Below are 21,055 nucleotides of genomic sequence, written 5' to 3' on the forward strand. Positions count from 1 at the left end.
AATGTGGTCATGAGCACGCCACGATTCACCGAAGGCTGCTAACTTAAACATAACTTATTGAAAGATATTATGATCAAAAGTCAACCTGTTGGAGTTCAGACCACGACCCGCTGACCCGTTGACCCGTGACCCGCTGACCCGTGGCGTGCTGAAAGTAACCTGTGGAGCTGCACACAGACGATGAGATGAAACTGAAGCGTAGGTTTCTGTAACGTGTAATCTGCCGAAGCAGAAGCAGCAAGTCGCTTTAGGACACATCAAACATGTGGCTGCAGGCGCTGGGGAGACGCATCAGTGCGTGTCATTAGGTTGACGCCACTCAGGCTTTTTCCCCTGGTTTTAAACGCTAGCTATCCTAACACAGATGATAACATGCTGCAGCCTAACGATGGTGGTGGCCATATTGGAAATGTACCAAAGTGACTTTGGGTCGCCGTAGTAACAGGCTCAGAGGGTGGAGGCGGGCCTTAAGCCTCCTGACAAACGCCCACCCGTCAGATCAGCCTCAGCTCGCCATAGAGCAGAACTCTTCGCCATCATTTGATCACAACAACGATCGGTGCTTCGGGGACTTCTCGACCTTCTCGACCCCACATGGACACTTAAGGAACTGCAGTGTGTTCCACTTCCCATTTGCTTTGTTTTTTTAAAAGCGGAGGTGACACTTGATCAGACCTCGAACGTCTAAAATCACAGAAGAAGGTTCTTCTCGTTGGCCTATGAGCTGTCTCTGGCGTTCTTCTCCGGGTAGCGAGGAAAACGAACACACACTGTTTAAACTCTCCAGGTTCGTGGTGACGTTTGTGTCAAGGCAACACACTCCCCTTCAGATTCAGATTCTCTTGACATCGCCCTGAAGGTGACCATCAAATGTAAAGGCAGACAGAAGTGTCACCTCTGTTAGCTATCGAAGCTAAAGGCCATCCAGGACTCTTCATACATAAGTATTTTATTTGATAGTGTCTGATATTCAGCGAGCTCAAGGTTAATTCTTATGTAACCCTCTAACTAATGAGCCACGGTGTAAACAAACATGTTTCCCACCCCTTTAGCTGGTGACGCGTGTGTGTGTGTGTGTGTGTGTGTGTGTGTGTGTGTGTGTGTGTGTGTGTGTGCGCGCGCACACGAAGCAGTGAGTGCAGTCAGACTGCCGGAACGATGCGTTGGCTGTGTGTGATGTGTGATTTGGCCTCAGGCTGTTGTGGCAGTCTCACATCTGACGGCTTAAACAAAGTAGGCCGGTCTGATCTCTGACCTTCATCAGAGTCTTCCTCCATCGCCGTATTCGGCCATTCTTTCTAATCAGCCGTGGATTATAAAGCTGCGGCGCGGCCAGGGGCTGAGACGGATGGAAGCGGGTGGTGTGGCGAGCTACATTAGGCAGGCAGCACCACACACACACATGCATGCACACACAGCTGCTCGGAGCAAGGCAGGTGAGGTGAGGTGTTTAGGTGAGTGTGAAACATTACGGCGGCTGTGTGTGAGGGAGCTCAGGCGGAGAAGGCAGAGTGACAGGCTGACTGATACTAATGCTGCTGAGGAGAGAGGAGGGCAGAGGGAGGAGAGAGAGAGAGAGATGGTAGTTAGGGCACACACACACACACACAGCAAATCACTGCAGTATACTGTGTGTGCCTGAGCCAGTGGCAGCCAGTCTACCATGTGGCCATTAATTTGCTCACAATTACTCTGTGATGTCCTGGCTGGAGGCCTCAGACTGGAGTTTCCCTGACACCAGCTCATTTCATTTTAGGGCTGAGTCTCTGTCCTCGTTTTGTCATGATGCTCAGATCTCTGCTGTGGACCTGTGGCGTTATCGCATGTAGAATTTAATTACACACAAATGTTCATACATGCAAACATTTGTCAGCCTGGCTTCACCTGGACTTCTTAATTCCAGCCCCCTTTGACGAATTTCCGCCTGAAGTCAGGGTAAGCAGATGTGTGAAATCAGCAGGATAGCTCCTGGAGGATTCACATAATTGGGTGAATTTGTTTACAACATGCGACCGGTGAACGACCCGTGCAGATTAAGTGTCAGATTAGGCTTCGCCTGCCATGTTGGAGTCTGATAACTCATGGCTGTATAAGCGTGCCCTCCCCACTGAGCATGTACGTAATGCTTAAAGCAACTAGATCTAACCTTTCCCCTTCAAATATATATATATATATATATATATATATATATATATAGTTTTTTTAACCTTTATTTAACCAGGAAAAAAAACTCATTGAAATTAAAGATCTCTTTTTTCAAGAGAGTGTTCTGGACAAAACAAGCAGCAACACAAGTCAGAGTTTGAGACAGACAACAAGCAGCCGAACGATACAAACACAAACATACATCATTAAATTAAAAGACACAAATAAACAAATCTAAACAACAAATGTTTGTCATCCACAAACACATCATGGAGGTCATCTGCAGTCTCTCTTCCTCCTAAAAGCATCCAAAGAGACGAGTTTAAGTTTCAGTTCATTTTGTAGTTTGAGCAGTAAACTCCTGTTCACTCACTCTGTTCTGACTGTTGGAGCAGACAGTAAGACGATTATAAGTCCCTGTACTCTTCTGACTGATGCGGGTCAGGAGGTCTGAAGGAAGCAGACCTCTCTCATGTCCACAGATCGCCTCATTCCTCACCAGGCTTTGGTGGCGTGCAGCAGAGTTCACACAGCAGCCTTCAGTTAGCCCGTCTCTGTTTGTCCCAGCACTGACTCACTTTAACGCGACGCCACTCGCTTCATTTACACTGAAGGAAACAGGAAGTGTGTTTCTCTCCAATAAAACCTTCAGTTCAGACTTTAGAGGAAGCAGGAAGTTCATCCATTCTTTGTTCGTCAACAAATGCAGCTCTTTGTGTTTCATGACAATGCAGTTACACTCAGAGACCTTCAGCGGGCGCCAAAGAGCACCAAACTGAACTCCTGTTAATGTTGCTTTGAGACGTGACGAGCCTGGATGTTTAAAACGTTTCTGTCTTTAAGAGGTGAAATTAAGAAATGTGTGGATCTCTTGGAGGCACTGGTTTCCTCTCTGACGCTTTTTCAGGCAACCAATCACATAACCGGTCGCGCTGAGTGGGAGTGGCCCACCTGGTTACCAAGCAAAAGAGAAGAAGCTTGTTCTGGACGCTTCTTGTTTCCTGAGTTTTACAGTATGTCCGACAGAATCAGGAACTAGAAGAAGACAGAAAGCAGCTTTTTGATGAGCTGATGATTCTCCTCTTTCTGTACACACAGCACATAACGACACATCAAGGTCAGCATGACGCTCATTCATGAAGAGCACGCTCCTCTTCATGCTCACAGTGACTAAAGAATCAGAGAGACGTATTAGAAAAGTTCTTTAAAGGGTGCAGCACTGTTCAGGAACAGCTCATGTGTCAGAGCGTGGACATGAGTCCTGATTGGACCGTGGTAGAGATCTGTCGGCTGCATGGAGTCCTGCAGGCTCTGCTTCTGTCTGAAAAGATGGCTCAGGTTCTTTTTGTGTTTCTGCATAAAGACGTTAACTTTGAGTTGTCTGGATGCATCTTCCAGCTGATTTGGTTTCATCTCCTTTAACGTTTGGTGCTCTTCGCTCTTTACACTTCTTTTCAGTGTTCCTTCACTCTGTTGTGTTTCCCTTTCAAACTGCCGTTTAAAGTCTTTGTCTTTTTCTATGTACAAGCTTGAGCATGCATTGGTCTAACTTTTATAAAATACAGCTTTTTGTTTTTTTTCATCTTGGGTTTGAATCCGATTTTAAAGCAGTTTTAAAGGTCACATATTATTTATTAAATCCACTATGACACGACTATGTGTCTTTAGTCTGTCTACAAACCCCCCAATGATGAGAAAAGTCCATCCTCTCCGTCTCCTGCCTGCTCAAACAGGCCGTTTGGAGATGTTCCCTTCATGACATCACAAAGGGCAGTAGCCCCTCCCCCAGGTGGGTGACACTCCCACAGCTAGGTGTTTGTTCTGCCCTCTGAGTCTGCCTTCTCACCGTAAACAATAGGACATGGAGCCAGAAAGCAGCGAGTACACCCGAGCCCTTCCAGAGAGGGGGCGTGGTCAGACACAGCTCATTTACATATTTAAAGCTACAGACACAGAAACAGCCTGTTCTGAGCAGGGCTGAAATAGAGGGGTTTATAGACATGATCAAATACAGGATCAGAGTGGATTTACAACAACACACTTCACACACATTTGGAGGATAATATGTGACCTTTAGAGTTTCTGTTTAATCCTTGAGACAGATGATGAGCGGCGGTGTGCGCTCCAGGCTGTGCAGGCCTCTAACTTTAGACATTAAATATGAATCATGCATCAACACTGTCTCAACCTTAAAGGCAAGACAAGGTTCCTCCTCTTCACATTAATGCACTTCCTCGAAGGAGGAGAATTTAAGTCCATGTCAGGAGAGAATCCAACTTTTATTTATTCCACATAAAGTTAAGGAGCACTCTCGTCTTCAAGAGTCTTCTTATGAGGATAAAAATAAAGATAAGTAGGCCCAAAATAATATTTCCAACTAAAAGCTTTCTCATAGTAATGAGACTGTTTGGCTTTGTAAAGATACTGACACTAAATAAATGTTGGAGTAAACCACAGTCATTGAAGATTTATTCTCCTTACAGCTTCTCATTCCTGCTCTGTTTTTTTTTTTTGTTGTGTTGCAGTTCCTTCGCCGCCGTCAGACGGAGATTTAGGCCAACCAGATGAAGACACATTTGGGGTGAGTTCTCTTCTTAATGATGTTGATGAAACAGATGCTAAAGACGTCGCCTGTGGACTCAACACAGAGCTGCTGCGTGTTTCAACACAAATCTAAAGTGGGTCTAATCTGTCAGAGGACCCCTGTAGCTGTTTGCACTGAGAATAGAAGAACACACGTTCAAGCCATTGTTAAAAGTTGTATGTTTGTATGCTAATGATGTTGACAGTGGAAGTACTTTGCTGCAGCTTTTTTTCAAATTGAAATGTTACGTAACAAGAGATCTTGTGATTTTTCCACACTTGTGAGTTCTAGTTGGGTTTACAGAAAGACATTTGAAACAGACGTGATATTTCACAGCGTGTTCTGACTCCTGGTTAGAGTCATGTCACGTGATGCATTAATATCCTACCTATGAGCTGCTATGACCACAAACACCGTACAGGAAGTGGCCGAGCCAGCTCTTTTGGTAGTCTTTGGTGATTGGCTTTCCCGTTTTAATATTCTAAAGGGAAAGTTAAGCAGAATGTGGAAGTGCAAGAGACTGCAGTTCCTTGAGTGTCCACTGGAGGCTGAATGCAAAGACCAAAGAATCCCCCTTAAATACTTTGTTTTTGACAGCAGGAATAAACGTGTTTGCAGCCTGGGAGAAACTATTTGAATTTCTTAATTGGTACGAAACAAAAGATCTTGTTTTCTGAGGTATCGATTGAAGTCGAAGTCGAACCCTTTACACGAGCTGAACTGTTTTACTCGTGAGCGTTCTCTTCACCTCTTCTCATTCTTAGGGTGAAGCTGATTTGTTTTGTCTTTAAAAAAACAGATGCTCTTACTCAGATAGTGCGTCTGCTTTGGGGTGGTGTGAATGCTCAAATAAACTTTTTGTTGAAGCCGACCCCGGTCAGCTTGAAAGCGGGGTCTCAGTTTAAATCCAGTTTGCACCAGAGGTCGGTTCGCCGTGGGCTAGAACGCATTCCAGACCAAACGAGGGAAGTTAACCAAGAAGCAGTGCATTGTGGGTTCAATTTGGCCATCTGTTAACAATGATGGTTACACATCGCTCTGGTAGATATGTCAGTTTAACCTGACCTGACCTGACCTGAAAAATAACTCTCTCTAGTGATCTTAAGAAAATCATTTCTTACAATGAAAATATGAAAATGTGACTTGACAGAAAGTCTTTGGCGCTTGGACTCTACGGGCTGGATGAGGAGTTTGGAGAATGAAATTCTCAGCGTCATTAGGATAAATCCCCCCATGGAGTCCGGACCCTGGTGGGGGTGGAGCTGGGGACTAGATGAGACCGAGTGGGATGAAGAACTGATGGATGATTCGGCTGCTGAAGATGGCGGTGATGAGGAGCTGAAGGATGATAGGCTGAAAGTGAGGGAGGAACGCCGTCCCATTGGTTAGAGGAGGGCCGCTGACAGGACCGCTAATCAAGCCAAAGACAGCCCAGACTGACAGCTCGAGAATGATAGCAGTGATATGACAGTGTGAGATAAAGTGACTGAGAAAGACCTGAATCGTGGATCACTGGGATCAAACTGTGCTGCGCTGCAGAACACAATTCTTCCACTGTCCCTTTGTTTACTCTCCGGTCGTAGTACGACACTAGGCTACAGCCCCAACGAGTGACGAGTGGCGCCGCTACGCAACTTATGACAGCTACGACTCGCTCACTCTGTTTTTGACGGCTTTGACGAGCCCATTTCTGCTGCGTGAAAGTGGGCAGAGCTACAAGTGGAACATAATAATATGAAGATTGGTGGAGTTAACAGTCAGAGCTGGCATGAACGCAGCTGCTCATTGGATGCTTTCCACTGCATTTAACATGAAATCCTGATGATGGTGTTTGCAAGTAAACTGTGGAAACTAAAAAAGCAGCAGTCTTCACTAAACTGCATCAACTCCTGAGCTCAGTAAGTGTCCACATATTAGCTGCACTGTTCACGAGAGGCTTGTAACGTTGCTGCTTCATTTTTTTACTGTAAATGTGGCTTCTACTCCAGCATCATATTTAAATGATGTCCTGTCCACCTGAACGCATCGCAGCCAAGGCAGCTGCTGTAAAAGCAAAGCGTCATCACAATGGAGCTAAAAACAGGATGTCCAGTATTTGAGGGGATCAGAAGTCTCGATTCCGATGTTCACACAGTCCTCTCATGTCTGCTTGAATCTAACAGGACTCTCTTGTTTCTCTCAGGTCTCCATCGCTGTGGGTTTGGCGGGCTTCGCTTGCGTCCTCCTCCTCGTCCTATTTGTTCTCATCAACAAATACGGCCGGCGCTCCAAATTCGGTATGAAAGGTAAGTCTGCACAGACAGTCAGATGAGCAGACAAGGCGGACAGACAGATAGCTTTGTTTTTATGGTGCCTTTCTGCACGTTGCATCACTGCACCGTTGAGTCCATCCCCGCAGCTAATCTTCTCTTCAAAAGACCGTTGTTCACCAGAAAATGTACATCTGCAGATACTGTAGAAGTCCAGACGCTTTACGAGGCTTATGTTGCTTCCAAAAGAGGACTTCATTCCCCCTGTGGAACGGATGATGCAAGACAGTCATATTCAGAGAATCTGCAGTTTAATCCTGAGAAAAGCCATACACTTGCAATTAGCCATACATGCACACATACAGCTGGATCAATACTAAAGGGCAGCGTGCATGCAGATGAGGTCTCTGCACCGGGCTTTCACTGTGTCTGCTCTGTAGAATGATCCTGAATTAATTAGTGGGCTCGGTGCTGTCGATCATGCTGAAGAGCTCAATAGGATTAATATGGCTTTTTGTGCATGCTGAGCTTTCATTTTGTGTCAGCTCCAGGTTTTTTTTCTCGGCTCTGTCCGACGTCGGCGTTGTGGAAGAGGCGAAAGCAGCCGCCGCTTTGTGATCTGGAAACAGACAGCCGAGCAGAGAGAGGGGAGGAAGGTAAAGATGCTCAGGTCCCAGGGTTCAGGTGCTAATGCTTGCTCGCTGAAATGCAGCTGTTATCAGCTGGCAGGCTTCGCTGGTGTGATGTGGGTGAGCTCGTGTTTCACTCACTAAAAACGCACAGCTCCGTGTGCCTTGAAGACGAGCTGCAAGCATCCTCGCTAACGTTCGGACTTTCTACCGGGTTTTTGGTTCTCATTTATCAGTCCTTCTCTCAAAACATAAATTAAAAGAGCAGCCACTATGAACGCCCTTCATTTTAATACTAGAAGCAAGGCTAGTAGCATTAGCAGCTGCCAACCTTTAATTAGCTACTTTACAGGATTAAAGTCTGTTAGTTACCCCTGTAAAGAACTCTGCACTGTAATTATTTAGGGGGGAGGCAATTATTACATTGACCCACAGCTGGCTCTGGGTTTTATAGTTAATGAAGCTCCACAGGCGTGTTTGTTGTGTCATGGCAAGGCTTATGAAGCTAAGCTATGCTAACAAAGTGTTTCGACACAAGCTCCACAAAGTAACACATCCTGTTAAGGGAAAAAAGGGTTATAATAAAAGCATCACAAAGTCAGTTTGCCCTTTGTGTTTGTATGTATGAGATGAGATTTAATAGCTGCCCGGCGGCCTGCTAATGATCTGTCTACCGCACCGCCACATTCTTATTCCCTTTGATCCACGGCACCTTTCCACGCCGGCTGATGATGCATTTCTCACACCACAAAGAGGTAGAATATTTATGATATCCTCCCGAGATAAAGCAAACAATAGAAATGTGAGTCTGCAAGGAATCTAGTCGAGTTATTTGTTATCTGGACGACAGAATGACAGCAGACCTGCTTCTTGTATTCGGGAGAGCGTAGCATCTTTTAATGCATGCAGCCGTTTCTGCAGGACTTATTACAACCTATTAGCTAAAGGGTGCATTACTGTACTGCAGATGCAATGTCACCGTCTTCATGCAGGAGTGATGATCAGATTAGCGCCTGGATGTTTGCTCCAGTCTGCTCGGGCACACTGTTGGAGTTTGTCTTTAAAAGAAGTGCGTTGTGCAGCACACACTCCTCCGGCTACACTCACTGATTCATTCAATATGTTTAGATAGCGAGTTCCGGTCATCGCCGCAGTTTCTGTATGGAGGCCGAACTGAGTGTTGTGGGTGTCTTGAGCACTGAACACACAAATGATGATGTCACATACACAGACAGCCTCTCCTGGATGTTTCAGGCACATATTGGTTGTTTGCATTTACAGAAAATGTACCTGATAACACGTAAAAGCTGAGAATGTTTTTCCACCTCCTGCATTTGGAAATGTTTACCTCGATCCACATGTTCAGGATATCAGCAGGTCAGCAGCTGTTTTAATGGCCTGTAATGTTTCCTCTTTGGAGTTGTTTACAGTGTGCAATATCAGCGCTGCTACTGCTGATATTTGATGTTTGCAACCAGAGAGAATCAAAATGCATCATTCTCAGCCGTGCACTGAAGGATATCACCGGGATGCAGATTTGGATCTGTCCCTTAAGAAGACAACAACAAAAAAAAAGGTTTACATGTTTGTTTGTTGAATGGAGGTTGATTGGTCGTTTGTGATGCATTTAAGGTAGTCGGGAAATCCAAGCTTTGATTTGCTTCTGCGGCACAGCATCAAGAAGCAATCTGTACTTCAGGTAGAAATGTTTGATTTTTAGATGCACCTCTGTTTTTTGAGATAAACTCGCTGGCACGTTTTACGAGCAGATTGCGTTTCCCCGCTTCTTGGTTTCCATATGGACTGTTTTCCTGAACACAACGGAGCCTGTTATCACGTAGTATGGTCAGCACAGCTTGAACTACAAATGTTCTCAGATCTTTTTTGCATGCGTAGAAAGCCGGACCCCCACCGTACAGAATCCATAATGTCCCGTGACTCCATGTCAATCTTCTCAGAGTTGACACGTGTGCTGTTGCAGCTCTGCGTCGGTGGTTGTGTGTCAGCAGACTGCAGGTTCTGCTGGGTGATTTCAGCTCAGTTTAATAGAGATGCTGCTCAGCGTCACTGAGAGTGATTGAAGCTTTGAAACGGTTAAAGAGCGCTGGTGTCAGTGTGTGATCTTCCAGGACCTCACGCTGCTCTCTACAAAGGCCTGATTTGTTCAGTGTGTGTGTGTGTGTGTGTGTGTGTGTGTGTGTTATTCCCTCCCTTCGTGTTCTGGAGAATCAGCTAGAAGGCCTGAAGAAGTCATTACCTTTGGATGGAGCCATAATGGATTTTCACTCCACTAAATCACTGTGGCTCTTTTGGCTGTTGGAGTTTGATCACCGACCGTTTCTAGGCGTCCAATAAAAACTCTGTTTTTATTTTTTTTTTCTTTTATGTGGAAGGACTGCGTATACGTGTGTGTGTGTGTGTGTGTGTGTGTGTGAGCTGCATTCAATTGATTTGCTAGCATTTCAAGGCCCACTGCCAAGTCTGTCCACCGGCTGCCTCGTATTTACAGCTCCGACTGATATACTCCGGCTTCTCTTTATGTGCATGTAATTGTGCTTTTATTTAAGACACTGTGCCTGTCTGCATGCACACATGCATGAGTGTGCACACAAGACTCGACTCTTACTGTAATAAAACTGTTGTTGTGATCGATATGTTGCCGACTTAGCTCCAGGACAAAACATCCTGCAGCCTCAGCAGCCGGTCCATCCCTCACATCGTGATTCTCTCCTGCCGATTTTGAAGAGTCTTTCACGCAGAGTTTTGTCAGCAGGGAATCAATAATGCTTCTTTAGAAACAGACACTCAGCATGTCAGTAATAAGTATTACACTCCCCTGTTATCTTTTCTTAGGTTGGGGAGAAGTTTACTTCACCCCTGCTGCTCTAAGTAAAGCCTATACACAACCGTGTGTATATCATTTTGTCACCTCTCTTATCTTACAGGCCAGACGTGTTGTATAAAGACTTATTGGCCGCACCATCTATTTTCTGCAAGAACAGTGTGATAGATCTGCCTTTTAAACCTGTGACTGACTATAAGAACAGAAAGCAATGCGAAGATAACACGGACCAAAGGGATTCTTAGCTTCTCTGTGGATCAGGGCAAACACAACCGAAAAAACAACTCACCCTTCAAGTCAACAGAATATTCATGTCTGAACTGTAAAGACACACAAACACTGTTTCTTGGCGTAACTCCACGTCTTTAACCTTAAAGGACCAATCAGAGAGCTGCTCTCGTCCTCTGTGATTAGACGTCCAATCAGAGAGCTGCTCTCTTCCTGTGTGATCAGACGTCCAATCAGAGAGCTGCTCTCTTCCTGTGTGATCAGACGTCCAATCAGAGAGCTGCTCTCTTCCTGTGTGATCAGACGTCCAATCAGAGAGCTGCTCTCTTCCTGTGTGATCAGATGTCCAATCAGAGAGCTGCTCTCTTCCTGTGTGATCAGACGTCCAATCAGAGAGCTGCTCTCTTCCTGTGTGATCATGAAGGAAACCTGCTGTGTTGAAGCTTCTCTGACAACAATGCAGCAGCCAGTATGTCCTCCTTCTAACTTTAGATTCTGCTCCTGAATGCTCTGGATCTGATTGGACCAGAGAAGGTAGGCGGGGCTTTGAAGGCCGTTTTGGACGCCCCTGGGTTTGCCAGATATGAGAGCAGTTATCAGGTGAACAGGTGTTGCAGCGATGGAAGCGGGCAGTGGAACTGCTTCAGATAGAAGTGATTGTACCCGAGCTAAAAAGCCTCTGCATGTTTCCCAGAAGTCGAAGATTTCTCACTTTAAACATAATTCCTGCAGTTTGAAGCTCGACGAGATCGTTTAATTCATTTTGAATGAAGGGAATAAAGTGTGATCATGATATGTAACCTCATGAAGTGTCCTGATTGGGCTTTTTCACTAAACTGCCTGTTATTTTTGTCAGACCTGAGTTTTGGAAATTAAAGCATGCTGAACTCATTCACAGGGTCCCGATAGAGCTCGGCGAATCAATGCCACATTGTGCTGCATGCTGGGTATTTCTGGGGCTCCTCCACAGTGACTGCTGGCAGCTGCTGTGTGTTTATATAAGGAGCAGATGATACAGGCACTATTTTTGGCTCCGTTTCAGAGCTGAGACTGAAAAACAATCCGGGACAAACAAAAGCAGAGGTAAATGTCAGGAAGAAGTGACAAAAACAGTATTGATTGACATTAAATTCGCCATGGTGAGACACCATAAATTATTCATCTGAGGTTCGATGATGGATGAGAGTTTTACTTTATGATAGTTCTATAATTATTTTCAGTTTGATTTAGAAAAGTCACATTTTCTTCTACTATTTAGAGATACAAACAGTCTGTTTTTGGAGCGTGAGCACAGAACTACAAGATCACATGAGAACTACAAGATCACATGAGAACTACAAGATCACAGAGAACTACAAGATCACTGGAGAACTACAAGATCACTGGAGAACTACAAGATCACAGAGAACTACAAGATCACATGAGAACTACAAGATCACATGAGAACTACAAGATCACATGAAGAACTACAAGATCACAGGAAGAACTACAAGATCACAGGAAGAACTACAAGATCACAGAGAACTACAAGATCTCAGAGAACTACAAGATCACATGAGAACTACAAGATCACATGAGAACTACAAGATCACAGAGAACTACAAGATCTCAGAGAACTACAAGATCACAGAGAACTACAAGATCACAGAGAACTACAAGATCACAAAGAACTACAAGATCACATGAGAACTACAAGATCACAGAAGAACTACAAGATCACATGAGAACTACAAGATCACAGAAGAACTACAAGATCATGTGGGAGTAAAGAGAACAACGTGCAAACACTTAATGTTGATAAAATGACCTAAATTGCAATCAGGAGTTTTATTTTGAAATTGACCAGATGCTCTGTGCGTTTCCTTGTCTGACTTCCTGTCTGGAGGGACCCCGACCCCAGGGTTTACACATCCCTCACTACTCTGGCAACCTGTAGAGCCGTGAGATTGGGTCTAAATCAGAGAATTTGATAGTGTGGGCTCCTCTAAAGAACATTTGTCCTGGCTCGAGCTGTGGACCCGATGACAGTCTGTGAGGAGAGAAAGAAACTCGGCCCTCCGTCTTTAACCCTTTGAATACTTTAAAAGTGCTGACGGGTTCAAATGACTGATGCTGAGTCAGCAGGAAGTCAGGGTCAGGAGGTAACCTGTGAGTCAAGGTGAGCAGACACTTTGTAATCAACTTTTGTCTGTCTTGTTATTAGGTAAGAAACTCAGGGCACACACACACACACACACACGCACGCACGCACGCACGCACACACACACACACACACACACACACACACAGATTCTCTGATTCTCAGCAGACATGTTTGTGACTGAATCCACACAAACAGTTTCTGTGTTCTTAGACATACAGACAGACACATGTAGGTAAAACAGAAATGTCCTCACTGACACATGCTGACACACACACACACACACACACACACACACACACACACACACACACACACACATGCCCTGCGGCTGCCTGCTATACACTGTGATCCAGGCGTGTGTGTCAGGGCAGCTTACCCTCCTCTCCGCTACATTACCTGAACCAGGCCTGGGGATGATCAGCCCACGCCCACACACACACACACACACACACACACACACACACACACACACACACACACACACACACACACACACACACACACACACACACAGCAGCAGCATTTACTGCATCACTGATTCGCCCGGCCTCCAGTGGATGAAGAGCCCTGCTGCCAAAGCAGAGAGACATGTCCATCCATGTCTGTACACACACACACACACACACACACACACACACACACACACACACACACACACACACACACACACACACACACACTCTCTGATGTTTTTCCCTCCAAACTTCAGGAACATGTTTCGGGAACAGTCTGAAAATTAGATTTGATGTTCATACATTTACAACTAAAGCTACAAAATCCATCTGAGTCCGCAGCCAACAGGAAGTGGTTCGTATTCATGCTCACTGCGTTCAGACGTTTTGGCGTCCTTCGATCTCAGGCGCTTCGAGGACACGAGTGAGACAGGTGGACTCATTGTGCTGCTTCATCTTGATTAATAAGATATTTAAAGGTTGTAAATCATTTCTGTTCAGGTGTCCAGTTCAAACTTGAGAGTAAATGAGAAGTTGTGTGCGTCACAGATTCACAGGACACAACCCTCTCCTCTCTTTCAGAACAAATGGTGTTTACCCTTTGCTCAGTTGCTCCAGCAGCAGCCATCTAAATTGGCTGTAATTCATTGTTCTGAGCGCAGGCGACAGATGGGGACTTCTGAGAAAACAGCAACAGGCGGACCGGGAAGTGCTTCTTTCTGGCTCCTTTTAAAAGAAGAAAAATAAAGAAGAGTGTTTAATGTCATCCATACGTGCAGGAAGAGATGTTCACCTTACCTCATCTCTTCATCGTCACGTTGGCTTGTTCGCTTTTAGCCTACTCTAAAAGGATTTGGATGTGAACTCTCAGCCGTGCACAGCAGGACGTCACAGATCTTCCCTTAGTTCTTGTCGTACCTTGCATGAAGAATGAATATAGAAAAAGAGGTTTTTACTTATTCATCCTACTTGACGCATGCATGAGCGCCTCCTCTGAGAGTCCGTCTGTCCCTGGATGGAGCTGGAGTGCGGGGTGGCCTGTGGTTGTTGCTGCAGACTCGCTGTTCCTGATCCAAATAGGATTTCTATTTTTTGTAGTATTTTATTTGGAGTTCGGGCTGTCAGCACCAGACTGCTGATAGCAGAGTGCATTCTTTATGTCTTTCTGCAGAGCTGTCCATGCATTGTAAAGTAAGTCAAAGTGAAGGGCCAGGCCTGCAGAGTGCTCTTGTTGAATGCACTCTGACGTGGTGTTTGGAAGCTTCTTCCCTTTTTAGTCTTCGCTATCAATAGTTCAGAAGGCGAGCCTCTGCCTTTCACCTTTAATAATAGCTTTATAAAGCTTCTTTAAAGTTGCAGAACACAGATGAAGGAGAAAGAAGCAGCACTTTTTTTTTTTTTTTTCTATAACAAGCTTTCCGTTCTGCAGCAGCAATTTGGCCTTGGTCCCCCCCGGGGGGATTGTTCAGAAAAGATCATGTTTGCTCCCTCTTCCAGCCACGGGAAGCTGCAGGAGCTCGCCGTGTGACAGACATGAGCTTTTTGTTTCATAATGAATACAAATGTGGTTTACACAGTAAACCATTTACAAGGCAGAACTGTTTTCAGTGCGGCTGAACAATGGGTCCATGAAAATGCATCAGGGACAACTTCTTCGTTTCCATGTTTCAATTAGTATTGATCTGGAAAAGCCCTCGACGGCTGCTCCATTCTTCCATTGTGGCGCCGCGGAGTGAAGCTAAACGTCTCCCTGCCTTTATTCCGATGCCAGTTCAATCAAGTGTGCTGCTTATTGTTTAGGTGAGCACAATGCATAATCTTTTTTTTTTTAAATTTCACACATTTAAAACCTTTAATTAGCTCATGGTAGCAGCACTTGTCTTCATTTTTATCCTGCGCCGCACACCCTCCGTCTGTCAGACCTGCTTCACAGCTGCCTTCAACCAGAACACTCTGTAAAGTTAGCCTCTCAGTAATGGGATAATTAGCTGAACTACGTCATTATAATGACTGAGCTGCTGCTGTTAGCGTAGCTAAACAACTAGTTAAAAGTAGTGCCACCATCCTGACCCCCCGCGCAGGTCAGAGGTGCAGTCATGCTGTTTGTTCGGATCTCCATCACTGCTGTAAGTAATTATGAACTCTTTATTCTGCCTTGAACTTTCACTCAACCTCCCAACCATACAGTAGATTCCCCATCCTGGAGGACTTTGCTAATGATTATTGAGCTCATATTTTCTGCAATTTACATGAGGCCTTGAAATAGACTCTGGCGGTATAGTGCTGATTACTTTCTTCCAAGTTAATGAACATTGAGAGACGGAGTCTCTGCAGACTCTGAGTTCAGAGCGTTCAGCTTGGACAGCACTCCTCACGCTGTAATACACGAGCGACGGCTCCCGGCGGGCTGCGCGCTGTCAGCAGGACGTATTGAAAAAGTGCTGCCCTCGGTGTTATTGTTAAAGAGCCCGTGTTAAAGCCGGATCAAAAACACATACGTGCCAGTCTGAGTGCGAGGGGAGACGCAGAGACAACAACTCACCCAGCGGCTAACCGAGTGGACAGACCGTCCTCAAACATGTCTCTCAGGAAACCTTGAGTCTTACTCACAGTGTGGGGACGGTGGGGCCCTAGGCAGAGGGTCATTGGGGGCCCATCCCGATGAATTCTCCTCCTTCTTTTTCCACCCACAGACACAGACAGATAGCAGGGCGTTGGAGCCCTCGGAGGCACATTTCCATCTGTTGTTGCAAAATTTGACCAACTTGAGGAAATGCTGTGGTTTCAAAGTTTGCCATTCGCGGCCCCCCCCTACTGGCCTGGGCCCCCCCTACTGGCCTGGGCCCCCCCTACTGGCCTGGGGCCCAAAGCAGTTACCTCCCTTTGCTTACTCTGGTTTGTCCTCGTGAAAGATCTCCCACTCTGAAGGTGGCGTCCGGGTCCGACCAGCTATTTCTGCCTCATGTTTTTCTTTCTTCTTCTTCTTCTCTGGACTGAATAAGAGTAGCCTGCTGAGAAGGTTTTTTAGCCTCCACTCTAACCGCTATTTAATTCAGCGTGAATTTTAGCCACCGGCCCGGCAAACTGTTCCTGTTATGTAAGAGCTGAATGTAGGGTGCTGCATGCTCACTCCCACGCTGGAGAGGACTGAGCTGCTTTTCTACACACACATCCAAAGTAGGAGCTGCTGCAGTGAGATCAGCTCAGTCTGATGATGTGATCGTTACCATGACAGCTGACATACATTACACGTCCACCTGTAATCGACTGTGATGATTGGCCCGTAGGTGAAACAGACTGTGATCTTTTCCAGGATCCTCACAGCAGCACTTCATGTGAAAGACAGCAGACGAACTGTCCCTCTGTCGTTTCATGGATATAGATGGATGGACTTTATGTCAGGGACATGTTTACCGTTGCCGTGGAAACACGGCTGGATGAGGAAGCGCGAGCTGCTGCTGAAAGCTGTTTGCTTGTCATGTAGATTATACTCGGATACATCAGCTCGTCTGTAAACATCTTCTCTTCCCCCGGTCGTCATGACTACGACGTCAACACAGAGCACAAACATCCAATCCCTGTATCACCGCCACGTTAACGCGTTGTCTGCACGCTCTTCTCTATATTCCCGTGTGATCTTGAAGTTATCGTGTGATCTCGTAAACCCGTGTGTGCATCTCCTCATCTCTGCATGCGTCACACGTTCACGTTTGTGCACGCTGTCGGACGGAGCAACACTGTGGCGCGCACACACACAAACTGCACGCCGTTGATCTTTCTCAGTGATGGCGTCAGACGCTGACATTTTCTCTTTAATCAACAAATCAGTGTGTCCTCTCTGAATCAGCAGTAACAGACTTCCTGAAATCTGCGCACGCCACTTTATTGGCCGATCGGCTGATGTTTGTAAACAGGGCAAGAAACTGTTACCGTTTTTCACCCAATACATCCGTGCATGTCCAACTATATGCATGACGTGCCTGCAGTGTTTCCACTATTCTGTATTATAAGAGCTGGCGTGTCGTGTCCACAGACAGGGTGTTGGTTTAGTTGCTGAAATGATCCATCAGTGTATTAAAGGGAAACATGTCTCATCAAAGTGGTGTGAAGGACTGCAGAGAGCACGCATCCACATCTGGTCCAGACCTGGTCCTGATCTCTCCTGTGGAAGACGAAGCTGGACTCCCTCATCCCCATCGGCCTCTCGCCCGTTTGCATTAAGACCCCTCTGGGAGCGTCAGACCGCAGCCTCGCTGTGAGAGAGGGCGAGCGAGCTTCATCTTTCACAGGGATGGTTAAAGTTTTACCTCTAGAGAGTAATTGTTGTGTAATCACAACTGGGGATTAATTATTTATGGATGCACGCACACACACACACACACACACACACACACACACACGCACACACACAGTGATCTCCTCGAATCTCTGTGTGCATATCTCTTACTCTGAGTCTCTCTCGCCCTCTCTCTCTCTCTCTGCTCACTAATGGAGTCAGTGAGCACCGAGGATAAAACAATTAAAACAAAATTCATTTGAATGAATTAAAGAGAGGGGAGCTGCAGAAGCTGACACTTCTGAGGCAAGACGAATTATCCTGCATGGCTGCTTTAGTAGCATTTTACAGTGGCCTTGTCCCACCTCATTAACCTGTTTATTAACCCAGGGAAAAGCATTGTTGGTTCACAATAATGCACAATAGCAGAGGGAAAATGTCGGGGGAGGGGGAAATGTTGAAACCCTTCTCATGGACTTGGTACCTGCGATAAATAAAGAATCTGCCTTCCAATCATCTCTGTGCATCCTTCGATATTTCCCGGGGAGATGCAGAAGATTTGCAGCCCGACTTCAGCGGCCGTTAAGGAAATGCCAAGGCCATCTGTGCTGCTCTAAGAGGGTGTGAAATGAAGATGGAGAGTGTGTCACACTGCGATGAGAGGTCATTACTGGCTCCTCAAAGGCAGCAGATTATGTCAATTTTACAGGTCACAGTCTTGTGGGTCACTACATTTTTTATCCTTTTGCTCTGTGTGGCACCCGAACACTGGGTAATGAGTCCGAGAGCGTCTTGGGTTCAAATGTGCATGAAGAGCTGTGTTGCTCGGGAACAGCAGCTTAACGGGTGTCGATGATCGGACGCAGCCAGATGGCGTCAGGATGTTGCTTCTCCAGCGAGGAGTCACGGCTCTCTTTCTGCTGGCACACTGTCACTCTGTGTGTTTATGTGCAGCTTAATGGCTCAATATTCGCTGAAGGTTGTATATCTTGCCGGCTCAACAGCAACATTTCCACTTCGCTGGATTGTCTGTGAAGCCGGGAAATGCACAATGATGATGACGCCTGCCTTGTGGCGCCCTCCTTCAACAGACACTTCAGCTGCTCTCAGCTCATCTCCAGCCTGACCTCTGACGTCTCCGAGCAGGAGAACAGACATCGTCAGAGAGAAGCAGCCTGTCTTCATGTCTATCATCTTTCAACCTCGGTGGTGCCTTCTCACTCTTCCACTCTGACCAATCACAACTAAGAACGGGCTACCTTGAAGCCGGCTTCGTTCACAGGCGTCTCTGGAACCAGCCGGTGATCTGAGCCTTGAACGATCGTCTCAGGAGCCCACTCACACTTTTGATGCTAATATTTCTAAATGCTAGCAAAGATGGATGTTTTAGCTCGTTAGCTTGATGCTAATACATACAGGAAAAGGCCAATGAACAGACTTAGCATCACATTGCAGTAATTATATCTTTTGCTTAAATCATTTACAAACAGCAGCACATGCTTCTTCCTCATGCTGCTCTGACGAGTCAACGCTCTGATCCAGTGACGCGTCCGCTCGGGTCGACCATCCTGAGACACGTACCTCTTATTCGATTCTACAGGGACAAAGCACATTAAAAAACATCCAGGTAAATATGAGTTAGTCACGTGGCTCGTCTGCTGCCACGTCTTACAAAAGGCTGCCTCCTCTTGGTTGGTGCTGTGTATTCTGTTGTTGTGCATGTTAATAATTCCTGCAGCCGTCGAAGCTCCTTTCTCTTGAATTGAAGAGGAGCAAAGGAGCATGTGCGACTCGAAACGCTTGTCACCGATCGTTTTCCTCCTAAAAATAAAAAAGTACTTTTTTAATCCCTGAAGGGAAATGAGGTGTTTCCACTACATTACACCTCTACAGGTATTTAAAGCTCTGTCCCTCTCTTTGTGGGGAGTCCTTGTCCTATCAGAAGTCTTTCCAGGGCACAGGTGGTTTAGCAGTCAGGTCAGGATCGTCCTCTGAGCGGCTCCTTTCCTGCAAGTCATTCCCCACTCTCCCCCCATTTCTGACTTTAGCCAATCCCCTGTTTCAAATCACGGCAAAAAGAGCTAAATGAATGTGGAATGATAACAAACAAAACAGGGATTTGTAAGCCGGTGATCACAAAGAGCTGCCATCAGCTGTCACAGAAAGAGGCTGCTGGTGACTGATCATTGACTCATTGAAACACTAATAAAGGTACCAGATGGTCTGTAATTGCTGTGATGTGTTTGACCACGCCGCCTGCTGTTTAGGATCAACACGGGCTCTGTCTCGTTTGTGATAGACATCTGATAAATAAGTCATGGAGCGGCTGAGCCTCACCTGCACTCGCTGTAAAGTTTGACTTACTTTGGGTTCTCTGAAGGCCGCTGCTGATGCAGAGCCGTGGGTTAGATGAAGGGGAAGACGCCTGCCTGTGTGCATCGCTCACACATTCATATCCATACATTAATATTTGAGGATGGCATCCCAAGGACACGACGGCGGTCGGCTCCCGAGAAGTGTCGATCCAGTGATGTTTGGATGAACCCCAAAAGGTTTAAAGAAGTCTGCACACTTCTAAAAGGTATAAATCCCATCGATGAGGCTCAAGGTCAAGGTGTTTGCCTCAAGGACACTGGTGGACAGCTGCTCCGTTCCTAAAAGCCTCTCTCTGACTCTCGGAGCCACTTGTCTTTTGCAGGATGTGAACAGGCCCAGCATGGATAATAATCCTTGATGTGCAGAGAGGATAACTGGCAGCAGCCCTCTCAGCTCCCTTACAGATGTGTCAGCCGTAGTTAGACTCTTTGACATCCTTGCATGTTCTCTTACCGACACTCAGATTCAGAAAAGTCTCCGAGTTAAAGGTTTAGAGTTAGCAACGTTCCTCTGGCTCAAAGCACGTCATAAAAACCTCCCTCAGAGTCCGAGGGTGAAGCTGTTTGCAGGGACGATGGACAGAGTGTCGGCGCTCTCTGGTTGGATTTCTCGCTGGATTTGCTTCTGCACACGTCAGCCCAAGTCCTGGCTCGTGTCGATGCTCTCAGTGTAGCATCTGTGCAGTACCATTAGGAGACGTCATTAGGGAGAGCTGGTTTCAGAGCCTCTGCATCTGATCAAGTGGAGGGAGGATACCTCCAGGGAAACTCGTCTGCCAAGTCCATGGCAGGAAAAAAAACCCCCACCCGCTGTTTGGCGCCTTCTCCAGCAGCTACAGAGTCGATCAAATTGCTCACTCTGGGAAAAGTGTGTTATCCTCTCGATCAGTTCGCTCACACTCTCACTGGTGGGTGTTTCTTTCAATTAGCAATCAGTCCGCTCAGTGATAACACCTGAGGCCATCGTGTTTCAGTATCAAAGGTAGAGTGACGTCTTCGTGGAGAAAGGTGTAAAGTGTTATTAAATGCAAATGTGAGCCGTAGTAAAATGCAATCAAGGCCTGTTCTTAAAGAGCCGTGCTTCGCTCCGTGTCCTCAGGACGAGGACGAGTGTGAGAGCGCCTGCTTGTCT

The 21,055-nt window shown here is 46.2% G+C and overlaps 1 protein-coding gene across 4 annotated transcripts in view; it reads left to right on the forward strand.

Annotated features, from left to right (window-relative positions):
- Positions 1-21,055, forward strand: part of LOC306821226 (NT-3 growth factor receptor-like) — a 180,401-nt gene that overhangs the window by 99,670 nt on the left and 59,676 nt on the right. For all 4 annotated transcript variants that reach the window (XM_079339517.1, XM_079339519.1, XM_079339518.1 and 1 more), the window contains 2 exons: positions 4,671-4,726; positions 6,912-7,014. In XM_079339517.1, the coding sequence (XP_079195643.1) occupies positions 4,671-4,726; positions 6,912-7,014 (159 nt within the window). The remainder of the gene's footprint in view (positions 1-4,670; positions 4,727-6,911; positions 7,015-21,055) is intronic.

This window comes from Symphodus melops (genome assembly GCF_947650265.1).
Source record: "Symphodus melops genome assembly, chromosome: 3".
Lineage (NCBI taxonomy): Eukaryota > Metazoa > Chordata > Actinopteri > Labriformes > Labridae > Symphodus > Symphodus melops.